This window comes from Phyllostomus discolor, chromosome 11 (assembly GCF_004126475.2).
Source record: "Phyllostomus discolor isolate MPI-MPIP mPhyDis1 chromosome 11, mPhyDis1.pri.v3, whole genome shotgun sequence".
Lineage (NCBI taxonomy): Eukaryota > Metazoa > Chordata > Mammalia > Chiroptera > Phyllostomidae > Phyllostomus > Phyllostomus discolor.
The window spans coordinates 68,012,043-68,028,395 of NC_040913.2; the positions used below are offsets into that span (position 1 = coordinate 68,012,043).

General features: G+C 40.9%; 1 protein-coding gene across 2 annotated transcripts in view; it reads right to left on the reverse strand.

The window, feature by feature from the left end:
• Window positions 1–16,353, reverse strand: part of PSD3 (pleckstrin and Sec7 domain containing 3) — a 536,273-nt gene that overhangs the window by 44,128 nt on the left and 475,792 nt on the right. For both annotated transcript variants that reach the window (XM_036011513.1, XM_028526436.2), the window contains one exon: window positions 13,532–13,602. In XM_036011513.1, coding sequence (XP_035867406.1) covers window positions 13,532–13,602 — 71 coding nt within the window. The remainder of the gene's footprint in view (window positions 1–13,531; window positions 13,603–16,353) is intronic.

Consider the following 16,353-nt stretch of genomic DNA (forward strand, 5'->3'; position numbering starts at 1 on the left):
ACTGCAAGGACAGAAAAGGAAGGCAAATGCCATCTAATTAGGATGAAACCAAAGTCCAGGAATTTTAAGTTTAACAAGCTTCTGCTTTTCTGGTAGACAATGATATCATTTTACCATTAAAAAAGACAAAATACAAACAAAATATATTTGAAATTATGAATTCCCATGTGAAAATGAAACTCCAAATCCGTAAAAAATGAGCAAAACCCAGGGTAGATTGGAAACATCAGGGTTGATAATTGGATGAAAAGAAATGATTTTATCCTACAGAGTTCAGTCTTATATCTTTATTTTTCACTGCTTGAAGTAGAAGACAGTGTTTCAATGATAAAATTGGGAAGGAAGGAATAAGAAATAAATTATTGTAATCAAACCACTTCAAGCCTAAGATTCTTGGCTGTGCGAACTAAATGTGAACCAGAGAGGAAGATGAGTTCAGTCATGAAATTTTCTATAAGAAAAGAAAATACTCCATGATATCTAATTACTAACCACTGTCTCAAACAAATGAAGGGTGAAAATGATACCTAAAACCATGTTACTCCCCTTGATATCCACCTCCGATCTACATTTTAGCTATTATGATTCATTAGGGCATTCCACCATTCTAATAAGCACCAAGAATGTGATTTCACAAAGCTATTTATTTTAAATTCATTTAGAGCATGAAATAAAAAGCTTTCTCCCCTAAAAAGTTGGTTAGTTAAACCTCCTGTGAAACTGAATCATAACATACCAACACAAACAATCACCTACATATTGTGCAAATAACTGTCATCAGTCTGAAAATCTATCTGTGCTCTCAGGTGAACACCACGGCCAATTCAGAAAGTAACCAAATCTCAGTGAAATTCATCATCATCATTAAGAACATGCTGTGATTTCAATTTTCTAAGTATTATCTACTTCTAGTCTTATTAAACAGGTAAAATTGCTATACCTAATGAAAACGATTTAAGACAAAGTTGAAATAGTCTTGATTTCCACTGAGAGAATAGACAGGAGAATTGAGAACACATTCTTGCTTGAAGTTATGAGGCTACTTATAAAAATGTCAGTAACTCAAGTAAACTGGATCCTAAACTGTTGATCAATTCCTGATTTTAAAAAGGCATTAAAAGTATTTTCATAATTTTGATATTTTTAAACATTTTTAAAAAGTATTTCTGGTTAGATATCTTTCTAACAATAATTCAGCTTTATTTTTCTTTTACTTGGGAGCAAAGAAAGTGCTCTATTTCCACAAATCTGAAAGCAAAGAGTATATATATATATAGCAAATTAAATGAAGGCATGTTTTTTGCCCATCACTTAACTTATCATATATATACCTGCAAATCATTTATTTACAGAATTTTAAAACTGAAGGGAACGTAAAAGATCATTTCATCTAATTTTCTCATGTTAGGTAAGCAATTTTAGAGCCAGAGAAGTATGTCCTATATTACTGTACTAAGGACAATTGAGAGAACAAGCAAGTTAAAGTCAAAGGATTCAAAATATTTATATTATTTTGTTCAATGATCATATATTAGGTGCCTTCTTCCACATTACGGCAGCGTGGAGCTACAGAGGGACCACTGTCAGCACTGAGACCCTCCGTATCGCACCCCGCACTCACGCAGAGGGAAGCCCCCCTCACAGACACAGTGCGCCCAAGGGACTGGGCCTGCTTCTCAGTAAGGCCCGACTCCAGTGAGGCACAGGAGATGTTCTAGGAGGACTCTGGTGAGTGAGTCAGGAAGTTATGATTTATCTTTTCGGCAATTACCCAGCTGAACTGGAAGAGAGTTAGAGCAGATAACTATCAGCTGCCCTTCAGAAAGATTAGAGAATTCCTTGACTCGGTATCTGAAGAAAGTTAAGTCTTAAAGTGTTTACGCAGAACCCTCGTCTCTGCACCCTTCCATAGCTCTCCTGTATTTCCAATTAAGACAAGGATCCGAGTGTTTGTTGGTAAAGGCTACTTTACGCCTTCCTCTTGTTTGCAGGATTCTCTAACCTCCTGTGGAAGGCTGCACTTGTGACTCCCGGTTACCGTGTGGATGTGTCTGTCCATCAGCCGCCCTCCCACCACTCAGTTCTGAGCCCTGTAAACCCAAATCAGTGTCTGATTCATGTTGCCCACTACAACTCGCACACGGATGGTGTGGGTATAACACCCACTGAAAGGAAGGTGGGGAGGAAGGGAGCCAGAGAGGGAGAGGAAGCACTGCTGAGGACCCGAGCAGCAAACAGAAAAAGAGGCTTGATCTCTGGACCTACCTCACACCTGAGTAACTTGGAGGAAGCCACGAAGCTCTGTATCATCTCCTTATGTGGGGACAAAAGGTCCTTTAGGAATAAACCAGCTTCTGTTTGCTAAGCATAAGAACTGGAATTGTGTTTTTAAACAGGAGCCTTCAGAGCGCAGCCTGTATGTTTTAAACCCCAGAGACAAGGTATGTTTCTAGTGATCATGTCTTTTTATAAATTTATAGTTTCTTATAATTATGATTATGTCTAAATATCCTTTATATAATGGTCGTATTCCTGTTGCACTGGGTCATCCACCTAATTAATGACTATTAAAAACTTGGATATGATCATTCTCCTCCTAAGAGAACATGACTTCAAAGCCTAGTTGACTTTTTCTTTCACGCATCTCCATTGTTGTAGAGAATGACAGAGGGTCCATACGACCTTTTCAAAGTGAGAAAGGGCACAGAGCCAGTGGTTTCACAAAAGGAAGCCGAAATGCCCTGAGCACGCAGGAAAGCTTTCTGCTGTCGGGCAGCCCGCTGCAATTGGCCGGCTCCTGGCACCACGCTATCTGGCATGATGACCTCAGGCTGGGCAGCAGCGTCCAGTCTGGGGGCCTTGAATCTTCAGGATCTTCCTTCTCCCTGGCCCAGCTCACACTCTTGATGTCATCTACACTTCAAACAGTGCAAAAACAAAACCAAACATCTCTTCCCAATGGTACTTTGAAAAAAAATTTTTATAGGCAATTGGGAAAAAATATCTTCCTTTCATGTAATGCAAGGAATCAAGAGATAATTTGGCCTCAAGGACAGAGAGGTCCCAGAATACTGTGATAGTAACTTAAATTTCAGGTAACAAACTGATGGCTTATTGTTGAAAGACATGGTAAAAGGCCAATATATTCCAGTTTGAATAATTGTTTTTCTAGATCCTAGATATAAAAGACATCAGAAGATTCTCAAGAATTGGGTCTGGAGAATAATACAATAATCAAGTAATTCACTCCCATGCACAAACCAGCCACCTACACCCATTATTCTTAACCATTAGATCAATCACCTGACAATTTATTTTAAAGTAGCATTAAATCAGCTTTGTCATTACCAGACCTGTAACAAGAATAGCATCATAAAGCTTACAATAAAATAGTTTCAAGAAAAAAGAAGAGACTAGCAGCGTCAGACACAAAGCCTGGACAGAAATTGACAGAGGATTTCTGAAGCTATGCGACAGCAGGGACTTGGCTAAGCATTTGAATAGCAGATGACTCACTCTCAGTGCACAGAGAGAAAGCTAATATCCAATATAAAAAATGATGGATCAGCACCAATAGGAATTTAATCATTTTATTATCAATTCATAACAATTTCAAAATTTTAAAGCACAAAGGAACTATGTTACATTAAAATGATCATATCTGATGTCTCTGCCACAAACACTTACTGTTCCAATAATAACAGTTATCAGTGGATAAAGATTTAAATATAAGCCATGACACTATTAAAGTCCTAGAGCAGAACATAGGCAGAAAAATCTCAGATATTTCATGCAGCAACATTTTTATTGATATGTCCCCCAGAGCAAGGGACATAAAGGAAAGAATAAACAAATGGGGTCTCATCAAAATAAAAAGCTTCTGTACAGCTAAAGAAAACAGTATTAAAATAAAAAGAGAACCAACTATATGGGAAAACATATTTGCTAATGATACCTCAGACAAGGGTTTAATCTCCAAAATATATGAAGAACTTACACGACTCCACTCTAAGAAGACAAGCAACTCAATTAAAAAATGGGCAAAGGACTTGAACAGACACTTCTCCAAGGAGGACATACAGAGGATCCAGAGACACATGAAACGATGCTCAATATCGCTAGCTATCAGAGAGATGCAAATTAAAACCACAGTGAGATACCACCTCACACCAGTCAGAATGGCCATCATAAACAAAGCAACAAACAACAAGTGTTGGAGAGGTTGTGGAGAAAAAGGGATCCTACTACACTGTTGGTGGGATTGCAGACTGGTACAACCACTATGGAAAACAGTATGGAATTTCCTAGGAAAATTAAAACGGATCTGCCTTTTGACTCAGCAATTGCACTGCTAGGATTATATCCTAAGAACCCTGAAACACCAATCCAAAAGAACCTATGCACCCCAATGTTCATTGCAGCACAATTTACAATAGCCAAGTATTGGAAGCAACCCAGGTGCCCATCAGTAAATGAATGGATCAAAAAACTATGGTACATTTACACAATAGAATTCTATGCAGCAGAAAGAAAGAAGGAACTCCTACCCTTTGCAACAGCATGGATGGAACTGGAAAGCATTATGCTAAGCAAAATAAGCCAAGTGGTGAAAGACAAATACCATATGATCTCACCTTTAACAGGAACCTAATCAACAAAACAAAGAAACAAGCAAAATATAACCAAAGACACTTAAATAGAGAACAGGCTGACAGTGTTCAGAGGGGAGAGGGAAGGGAATTTCAGGGGAAAAGGGGAAGGGTTTACAGGAACAAATTTAAAGGACACATGGACAAAAACTAGGGGTGGGTGGAAATGGGAGGGAGGTGGGGAGGGCTGGGTGGGTGGGCTGGGATGGGAGTAAAAGATAGAAAATTGTACTTGAACAATAATTAAAATAAAATTATTTAGAAAAAGAACAAAGAAGAAAAAAATAACAGTTATCAGTAGAGTGGAAATTTCTTATACATGAGCCTGGGCTCAGGGGACTGCAGGTACACAAACCGGGTAAGGAGAAGGGTGAATTCTTACTTGGCTAGCAGACAGACAAAACCACTCTGTGATAAATGCCCTGTGGTGCTCTACCTAAGAGAGTTCTAAAAACCGGAATCAGTTATTTGCTCAACTTTATTCCATTCACCCTATGTTTTTGCCAATCTGCACCAACACATTTGGTTTAAATCATGCCACTAACATTCACTGCATGAGACTGGTCTCCTCATCGACACAGTGAACTGAAGCTTGTTTAGCGGGCTGGCACCATGCTATTCCCCATAGTTCCCAAAGTGACCATTTGTAAATGGTTCCGACATTACTATTGTGATGCTCTGTGGATGTACTGTCTGCCTGCAAGTCAAGGGCAAACGTGACTAAGTAACATGAGCCAGGGGGCCAGAAAGAGCAATGAGGTGCTCATGGGGAAGAGTGTAACCTGCAGAGCAAAGCAAGGGCTTGGCTAATGTCAGAAACTATCCAGGGGAAAGGAAGAAAGAAGAGGCTTGCTCACTTCACGTTAGAGAGAGACCAAGCAGGAAAGAAAAGAGATCCAGAAGAAATGAGACAGACCCTGGGGACCTGTTATTTGCAAAAGTCACACAAAGGGGGGAAGCAGAAAAGGTGGAATGGAGGGAAGATCCAAGTGGGAGCTATAGGCCAAGCCTTTTGAAAGCAGTTGTCTGTATTCTCTGCCTGTATGTCTTGGACTTTCACTCCACCCTGGCTTCCACGCCCAGCATTTCACTATGGCTGCTTTATCAATATTGCCTTTGTTGCTGAAATCAAGAGGCATTTTCCAATTCCCATCTTAAGCTTTTCACAACATGGCAACATTCTGCCATCTCTTGACATCTGTAGTCTCGTCTGTCCTTCTGTCGTCCCCCTGGCTCTGGCTGCTCGCTGTTCAGGCTCCTTCACCATCCAGTCCTCTTCTGGCACAAACGAAGTGTGCGTGTTCTACTGCTTCTCTCCTCCGTCTTCTCCTCACTCTACAAACTCTGAGACACAGCAGAGTCCATGGCTGACATTACCAACTATTTTTAAAAAGATTTATTTTTTAGAGAGAGGGGGAGGGAGGGAGGAAGAGAGGGAGAGAAACATTGATGTGAGAGAGTTTGCACCCAGATGGGGGACTGAACCTGACACCCAGGCACACGCCCCAACTAGGACCTGAACCGGCGACCTTTTGCTTTGTGGGATGATGCCCAATGAACTGAGCCATACCAGTCGGGGTTGAAATTACCAACTATTTTTTGAGGATTCTCCAGATCTGTGTTTCTAGGCTCCCTCCTCAGCTCCAGATCTGAATATTCATAATTGCTTGTTGGACAGATCCATTTATTATTACTCCACAGACACCGTGACTTCAATGCTGCAAACTGAGCTCTCCAGTGAGGCTGTTCCTCCCTTCTCACCACCCCTACCATAGCCCAGCTAACCTGGTCTCTATGCCTCTGATGGAATTTGCCTCCATCCTATTCTCTATCCTGTAACCAGACTGATCTTTCCAAAATATAAATCTGATTATGTCACACACCATTAAAAACACTCTGTTAGCTCCACGCTGCTCCAAGATGGTATCTTAGCTTCTAAGCAGGCTTTCTGGGCTCTTCATAATCTGCCTAGGACGCCCTTCACCTCCACTGAACTGGCAGCTCCCTGAATGGGCTGTGGTTTCCATACCTCGGCATCTACGCGGGCTGCTCCCCGAATCCTCTATGTGATGAACTTCTATTTGTCCTTTCAGGGTAGGTTTAGATATTTTCTTCATGAATTCTTCCATGATCTTCCCTTCTTTTCCAAGGCTCATTTACGTGCCCTCCCAAATGTGTTTACACAGCACACTGCCCACTTTGTAGCACATATCAAACTGCACTGAAATGGGTTTTATTTGTTGATCTCTGCAGATGGCACATAAGCTCCTTCAGGGACTAGATCTTGCTCACAGCATCTCCAGCGTAACCATTCTGAAACACTGGCAGAGCTCTGATCTAACCCATGCATTCATACCTGATTGGCTTCCTCTTATAGCCTTTATCAGAGGAGTAGTTTGTTCGAGTTTAGCAGAAAATGGATGCTTTGGGTCACTTTTAAGTGTCAATCTGGGAGCCATTAAAGGTTGAAATGGTCAAGCGGAACTTGAGTGTTCTAACGAGACCTTTAAGAACAGGTGCTAGATCCCATTACCTTTGTAGCCCCACATGTGGCACAGCCCCTAGCCATAGTACGCTGACTAAAGTCTTTGCCAAACTGAATGAAGTTAGTCCTGAGCTAGAGGAAAAGTGGGTCCTTTTCTCATTACCCCTGACCCTAATAAGAGAGAGCTGGCTAAAGGGGGGAAGAAAAGAGAGAGGTGACTACTTTTTCTCGCAGCTACATCTGAGTCCCAGGAATGTTAACAGCGGCATTCTAAGGGTGTGGAGGGAAGGGCGATGGGGGGCACACGCCTCATCTAGCAGGTTCTGTGAGAGCAGCTGCCTGGCACAGAGTGCGATGCTGAATCTACTGGGAGCAGCGCACAACTGACATGCATAAGAATCGGAAATTCCTTCAGGGAAGAAAACTGCTTCTTTTGTAAAGTGGACAGTTTATGGCACTGTGATACCATCTCTTTCATTTTCATGATATGCTAGTTATTTAAAGTGTAATTTTTCAGCATTTTCTACCACTTGCTCTCCCCCATTCATCCTATAATCCAAATGTAAAAAGCTATGTTGCCATTCTTTGAACATGCCACAGTCTCTTGAACCTGTTCCTTCTCCCATGTCTGGCTAAATGCTTTTTATCACCTTGCCTGCCTGCAGCATCTGCCGTGGTGCTCACAGGCTGGAACTCGAGCAAGGCCAAGGGTTAGCCTGCAATGGGGCGTGGGAAGCCCTCTGTGGGACACAACCCGCATGAGCACCGAGCCCCCTGCACACGCTGGAACTGAGAGGCACTGCAAAGAAGAAGAAGTCTAAATGCCCATGACCGCTGTTTCTGGGCAGCGGCCCAGTGTCGCCAAGACCCCCCTGAAGCATGGGCTGGGTAGCAGCAGACAGCACCCTGTTAACTTTGTAAAGGCTTGGCATTCTCTGATGTATCCATCTTCACAGCTGTACTGCCTATCTGCCTTTATGCTTTTTAAATTTTACAAATCAGGAAGAGCCTAATTAAAAACCCAGAGCAGATATATCCTTATGAGAACCTGGCCTGCTATGATTAAGCTTTCAATGACTGATGAGCTAGTCTCTAGGATTCCCGTGAAGTTGTGGGAATAGATATTGCTTGATTATGATGATGACATTTCAAGCACTGGATGCATTTTTTCAACCCCTCCTTTTTCTTTTCTTTTAGAGGCTTTAAGGGCCATAACAAGAGAGACTGGGCACAAAACACGGCTGCCCTTTTCCAGACTTACTCTCACCCTGAGTAGGTATTTCTCAGCAATGCGTACACTCTAACTGATTCAGATGAAACAGCAACCGGACAGGGTGCTCACAGCTCCACCCTGCACTCTCCTACACAAGAGTACCACTTCCACTGTGTCCTATGTTTCACTGTGTATAAGGAATTTCACCCAACTTTCCGAACTCTGCATTTGTCCCACTTCAGAGGTGCCATAAATATGGGCATGCGGTCTAAGTTTGAAGCTCTAATCCAAACTGAGGTTAAGTCTTCAAAGTTCAATTCTCTTGTCCATATTTAGTTCTTTCTCTTCTATATCTGGATGAATCCACCTCAATTCAATTCTCTTACCTGAGAGAGAGTGCAAGGGGATAGGGAAAAGCTGGTGAGCTGGAAACAGTATCTCCGTTTGCATCACTTCTGTCAAATGTTCAATTTGAGAGTATTCTTCTCTCTTCCCAGGCTCACCCTGGGATGGAGTGGGTGGAAATCCTGCCACTAGGTATTCAATGGAATGGTTTTGCCAAAGACAGCCATGCCCCATATAGAGATTTTAGAGAAAATGAAAATGTAAGCCAAAAGAACAGGATTTATGCTGGGGAGACAGCTGTGATATGTGAAGTTTAATTTCAAAGGCTATTCCCTGTGGAGACAAAGCAAGCTGAAAGGACTAATGCGGACTCGGCTTGTACACGCACACTGCTTTGGAGGCCAGAGCAGTGCTGGTTCCACAGGGAAACAGAGGCAACACCAGCTATCTGGCCATCATCTAAAAGCAGGGGTATCTCCTAACATCAACAACCGTCTCCAGTTTTCCCACTGTTCTGTCCCTCCAAGTAATGTGCGCACTGGAGCAGGATGCCACAAGTCGTTCGTTGCTGCTGCTGTTAATCTTTGGGTTTCAACTAACTCCACACCCTTCCCTGCAAAGGTTATTTACCCACAAAAAGAGCCCTGGTCCAAGGAATCATCCCATGCTCTAATGTCCCTTACCTAATGTATTTTAAAAGAAATTTTTACAAAAGGGGGTTTGCGTTAAGTACGGTCCTTCCCAGTCTAGACATCTGACTCAAGTTCCGGTAGAGAAACAGAACAAAAGGGGATTACAGAAGTGCTCCTTACAAAGCCATTCTGGCAGCATGCAAAGTGTTGAGACAAGATGTAATGTAGTGCATTCAAGGTCCTTTAAAATATCGACCTGGGTGGATTCCTAAGCAAGGTTGTTTTTTTTTTAAGTAATTCTTTCGATTTTATTATATATGGCATTAATATTTTTTAAATGAATCAAATGTATTTTCCTCCAATAGCTGTACCTCCATTGCAAAGCAGGTTGTTCTCTGAAGAGCTCGGGCCAGCTGACTCAGTGCTGCAGGTGCCACCCCTCGGGGCAGGGCTCCCACAGACGTGCAAGTGTGGGAAGAGGTGTGTAAAGTGTGTTAGAGCATGGGTTTGGGCACCGAGAACAAAATGCTCACAACTGAATGAGGCATTTTTCTTGGTTGTGGTAAGACAGACGTTGTCATAAACTGCTCTTAGGACTAAAAGACCTTGTTCGGCCTTTCTCGGGGGAATCTGTAAGTACGTGTCAATACAGGCTTTGCCTTCCTGTGCTTCCCAGACAGTGTGTTTTCACAACTTGAAAGTCTGTGGCAACCCTGGACAGAGCAAGTCTGTTGGTGCCATTTCTCCACAGAATCTGCTCACTTCATGTCTCTGTGTCACATTTTGATAATTCTTGTAACATTTTGAACTTTTTCATTATTATTATTATATTACTTATTACAGTAATAAGTAGTTATTAATTATTAATAATTACTAATTATAATGAATAATAATTATTGTTACAGTAATAAGTAAAGGATCTTGCCCACCACCAGCAAAAACATTACAACTCGCTGAAGGCTCAGATGATGGCTAGCATTTTTTTGCAATAAAGTATTTTTTAATTAAGGTATATACATTGTTTTCTTACATAATGCCACTTTACACTTAACAGACCATAATATAGTGTAAACATAACTTTTATATGCATTGGGAAACCAAAACACTTCGTGATTTGCCTGACTGCAGTGCTCTGGACCCAACTGGAAGCATGCCCGAGGTGCCTGTGACGTGAGCCAGCGCCTGCCCCGTCCCCGCCACCTGCGGCCCGCAGCGCTCTGCCTTCAGGAAGTACACAGACACGTGCTCGAATGTGCACACCGTTATCTGTAACTAGGCAAAACTGAAAGTGGAGATGTCTAAAAATGGGAAAAGATTAAATTTGGTCAGTCTGTTCAATGGAAACCATTACAAGCAATTAAAACAAATGCTTCTGTAAACTCTATTAAGAAAAGGGAAAAATAAAACCATGACTTACTATTTCATAGTCACCAGATACCGGATCAACCAAAACACATGCTTCTACACATCTTTTACTTTAAAGATATTTGTGATAATAAGGAGTAAAAAGAAAAGGATGCCCAGACTGCAGTCCAAGTAGATGCTAAACTCTTTTCCTGGAAGGACATGAGCAAGATGGCGGAACAGGAGCTCTCAGTTCATGTCCCTCCACAGAAACACCAATCTAACAATGAGATATGGGTCAAAATACCTTTATGAGAATGACACAACGCAGTTAAGAAGTTGCAGTACATCAGGTGAGCAAAAACCCAAGAACAGCTGCGCTGAAATGGGTGAGGAACGAAGGCTGGGAGCAAGGTGCCTAACCTAAACCAGGCTTCTCTCTTGGGAAGGGAAAGGGGAACAGAGCCTGTGTTGGGCACTCGGGCTCGTCAGAGGGCCACCCACGGGAAAGGGTGTTGTGCCCCCTGACTCGGGACACTGGTGGGGATCTGGGAGACTCTGGACCCCGGCTGCAACTAAGAACAAGGGAGGGCCGGGTGGCTTGCTGCTGCAGAACCAAAAACTCCCCAAATCTGGGGGAGGAAACGGGCAGCCAGATCAAGACACGTTATAATCCATCTCAGAAATCAACGATGAAGAGAGAAGTTTGAAAACAGCAAGAGAGGAGTGACTTGTCATATACAAGGAAAACTTTTAAGACTACCATAGGGTTTCTCAGTAGAAATCTTGCAGGTCAGGAGACAGCAGAATGACATATTTAAAATGCTGGAAACCCCCAGTCCCTGCAAGCCAAGAACAGAATACCCAACAAATTAGTTTTTTAAAAACAAAAGAGAGAGAAAGACTTTCCCAGATAAGCAATAACTGACGGACCCTCACTGCTGGACCTGCCTCACAGTAACTGTAATAAGAAGAAAAAGACGGAATGAAAGGGAATGGAACAGCAACACGAACGTATGTGAAGCATAAATCTCACTGGTAAAAGTAAATCAGGAACACACACAGAATAATGAAATACTGTACCAATCACTTTTCACCACTGTATAAATGTTAAAAAAGAAAAGTACCAAGAAACAACTATAAACCCCAAAATCTGTTCATGGGTATATAAAAAGAAGTAAAAGTGAAGAGTTTCTGTATGTCATTGAATTTAAGTTATCAGCTTGAAATAGACTATTAGAACTGTAATACATGGAATAGGAGTAAAAGGGAGAAAACTGTACTTGAACAATGATTAAAATAAAATTAAAAAAAAAGAACTGTAATACATTTCATGAAAGCCTCATGGTAACCACAAAGAAAATATACAAAAGAAAGTGAGAAAGTAATCAAAACATGTTTCTACAAAATATCAACAAAACACAAAGGAAGACAGCAACAGAGAAAAAGAGGGTTAAAAAGCTATAAAAGAGAAAACTTATAAAATGCTAACAGTTAAGTCCTTCTCTATCAATAATTAAGTATAAATAGAATAAACTCTCCAATCAAAACACGAGTATCTTCTGGTAGCTGTGGGTTTCTCATATATGGCCTCTCTATATAAGGTGAATTCCATTTATTCCTAACTTGTGCTTTTTTAATCATGAAAGGTGTTGAATTTTCACTAAATGTTTTTCTGCATCTATGGAGACAATAATGCGATTTACAACTTTTGTTGTGTTAGCGTGGTTTATCATATTAACTGATTTCCTGTGTTGAACCATCCTTGCATCCCAGAAATAAATCACACTTGGTCATGGTGTGTGTGTGCTCCTTTTAATACGATGTTGAATGTGGTTTGCTGGTATTTTGTTGAGGATTTTTGCATCTATATTTGTCAGGGATGTTGGCCTGTACTTTTCTTGTAGTATTTTTTTCTGGTTTTGGTATCAGGGTAATGCTGGCCTCATAAGTTGAGTTTGGAAGTGCTCCCTGACCCCCTTCAATTTTTCAGAAGAATTTGAGAAGCATTAATTCTTCTATATAAGTTTGGTAGACTTTACTGGTGAACTGGTGATTACTGACTCTATCTCCTTACTAGATATAGGTCTGTCCTGATTTTTATTTATTCATGATTCGGTCTTGCCAGATTGTATGCTTTAGGAATTTATCCATTTCTTCTGGGTTGTCAGTGTAACTGTTTTTTTTTAATTTCTGTGCTATCAGCTGTACCATCCCTTCTTTCATTTCTGATTTTGAATCTTCTTTTTTTTTTCTTAGTAGTCTAGCTAAAGTTTTGTCAATTTAATTGATCTTTTCAAAAAATCAATTCTTAGTTTCACTGATTTTTTTCCTGTTGTTTTTCTGGTCTCTACTTCATTTATTTCTGCTCTAACTTTAATGTTTCCTTCCTTCTACTAACTTAGGGCTTCATTCCCTTTCTAGCTACTTGAGGTGTAAACTTAGGCTGTTTATTTGATATTTACTTTTTTAAATGTATGTGTTTTTCTCTGTAAACTCCCCTCCTAGGACTGCTTTTGCTATATTTCATAAGTTTTGGCATGCCGTGTTTCTAGATTTAGGTAGGTTCTAAGTGAAGGTAAATAACTAAATACATATTGTTAAATAACAATAAATAAAAGATAGCTAATTTACAGTATAAATATCCACTGGAGTAAGTGCTGCCACAGGTCTGTACCTGCACAGAGACCTTAGAAAGTTTAATTAATTAACACATATCCACAATTTCTCATTGAATGTAAAAGGAGTTCAGACATCAATTAAATGGTCTTCTGGGTGTTTGTACAAACTGAATGTTTTTGGGGTAACTCATCTATCATTGCATAGTTTTGATAAATAAATAAATACATTAATGTATTTTTACCTTTTGCAAGTAAAGAACTGTTCCCTTTAGTACAGCATAAAAGGTTTTCCATCCTCGCTTTCCTCTTGGAGCTAGAAAGGAGAAAAAAACAAGAATTTTATTAGACAGAAATGAGCATTTCAGAAGGAGAACCTACACGATCAACACGTGATTTTGCTTCAGTGTTCCTGGTTTATCAGCTACCAGAACTAATAATGGGAACTAAGATTTTCTCAAGTTTTACTGTGTAATAGGCAGTGTTCTAAAAATGTTTTCCATGAATTAGCTCATTTAATCATCACAATAATCCTGAAAGCCAGGTACTATTCCTCCTGCTTTTTACAAAACGGAAGCACAGAGAAGTAATCTCTCATGGTCCCACAGCCAGAAGAGGGAGGAGGACCCTGAACCCAGCCAGCGGGGCTCTGAGGTCTGCCCTCTGGGACGGAGGGCTCGAACTGGGACAGCAGAGGAGGAGGCATAGTGGGAACACACGGTCATCTAAGAGAATGTTTAAAACACTCACGTACCAACACCTTCATGGCTTTGCCACAATTTCTAGGAGTCATAAAAAAAGTCTCAGAACATAAAAGGACTCCTCTCGACATTTCTGCCACCCCCCCACCAGATGATAACTTCGATTATTATTACTTATGGGACCACCTGTGATACTTCTGCTGCAGAACCTGCTGCACTGGAACATAATCTTTTGTCTAAATTTCTCTTTCAGGAGATTGTGATGACCTGAGAGCAGGCAGATCCCTTCATCTTTAGAGTTCACAGAACCCGGCACAGTGCAAGGCAGATACTCGCCACCCTCTCAGACTCAGACTTTCTTTAAAGGAATTTTCTTTCAGAAACCCTTACACCCCTTTTCTTCCTGTTTTGCTGGACCAAAAAGTGTATAGAATATCTCTATTGACTTATATAAACTTTTACAGATTGTCCTAAAGCAAAAACACAGATTAGCGAAATAGTTTAACTATTTATTCTTAATCTTAATAAAATGAACTCTGTAACTGGAAAATGCTATTTTAGAAAAATGATTGGCATTTTTCTAAACATATCTATTGCAATAGGTAGGGAGGGCTAGTTACACTTGTTCCTTTGTCAACTCTGGGGCTGCCTTTAGACTGTCTTTGAGTTGGACACCTGATTAGATTAGGAAGTACATTATTCTTAAGATTTAAATCCTTTAAATCTCCTTTTACTGAAGACTCAAGAATTCTCAGGCTTGGAAACTGGGTGTGTACCCACCCACAGAACCCGGGTGCTCCTGCCAACACCATGCTGAGCTGTCCACCTGGCACAAGAGGACTCAAAACATCCGCTCTGCAGGTTTCTGGGGGAAATTTGAAAAAAATTGTCCCATCTGTTTCCACTATGTAAATTTTAAAAGTGTGTATTCAAAAATAAATGGTCAGAAGAGTATGCCATAACCTTTATAAAGAAAAAAGGGACCACTATACATAGAATCATAGATCACATATATATGATATATATATATAAAACACATACTGACTATTTCTGATAGACATCCAATACTGACATGGTTCACGTAAGAACAGTGCACATGGAAGTGACCGCAGGTGGCAGGCGCTGTTGCAGAGCCAGACCATGGGGTGGTGGAGGTGCCTGGCTCAAGGGCAGACCAGCTGGCATCTGGACCTGGCCTTAAACCTGTCCTCTCATGCACTGACCCCTAGCTGGGTAACTGCTGACCAGTCCCTCAAACTCTTGGGACTTTAGCTGCTTCACTTTAAAATGTGGATAATCCACGTAACATAAGACAAAGCACTGGTTAATGCTGGAAAGAAATTGAGGAGAAAACTCTTTTGTTTTCTATAGGGGAAATACAGGTAACTAAATTTTAAAGATTTTCCCCATAGTCCTAAAACTAGTTTATCAGTGTTCTGAGATCCCTTCAGTTGCAAGATCTACAAATCTATTTTTCTACCTTTCAAATAGAAATCTCCTCTTTATGAATCCATGTACACATTCACAAAAATTTTTAACAGCACTTTTTCATGACCACACTAAACTTATTAGAAACAAATCCTGAAGGCCTCTCCAACTGAAATGTGATCTTAAATCACCCAAGGGTCACTAATGATAACGCAGTGAGCTTTTCCCCTGTGTTGCATTCTCTACTTTTCCATCTCCCACAGGAGTATAAAACTTAGTCTTGTTTTTGGTCAATTAATAATTCAGTTGTTTAAACCTAAATGAAGCAACCAAGTCTCCTAACAAGATAAATCAGAAGCAAGTGCTCAAGAGTGTACAGCCAGTATGCTATAAAAGCACTGTCCTAAGTGATTTTACATGTATTAACCCATTTGACCCACACCATAACTTTAAAAATAAGGTACTATTATCACCTCCACTTTGCAGATAAGATGGTGTGGGTGCCAACAAGTGGAATTCAGGGAAGAAAGGGACCAAGTGCACTCGAGCAGGCTGGGAAGGGTCCCTACAGGCAGGCTCCGCTGCCTGGATTTTAAATGCCACACACACACGCGCGCACACACACACACACACACACACACACTGCTCTTATGGCTTTTGCGCCCTTGGTGAGGCTCCTCGTGTGAAACGCATGGGCTAGCCACCAATGAAGGAGGGGCACTGTTCCTCGTAATGGTGACTACAGAGTAGTTAAAACTGACTCACAGCACATATGAAGTATATACAACTAAGGGAAGGGTTGTAATGTAGTTACATAATGAACAGGATGGGAGGAAGGAGGGAGATTATTGACTGGAATCCCAATGCATCCTATTCAAAGGCTTTCCTTACAAAGTGGAAGGAAAGTTGGTAAGTGGATGTGTTTTAACAAATCTGGT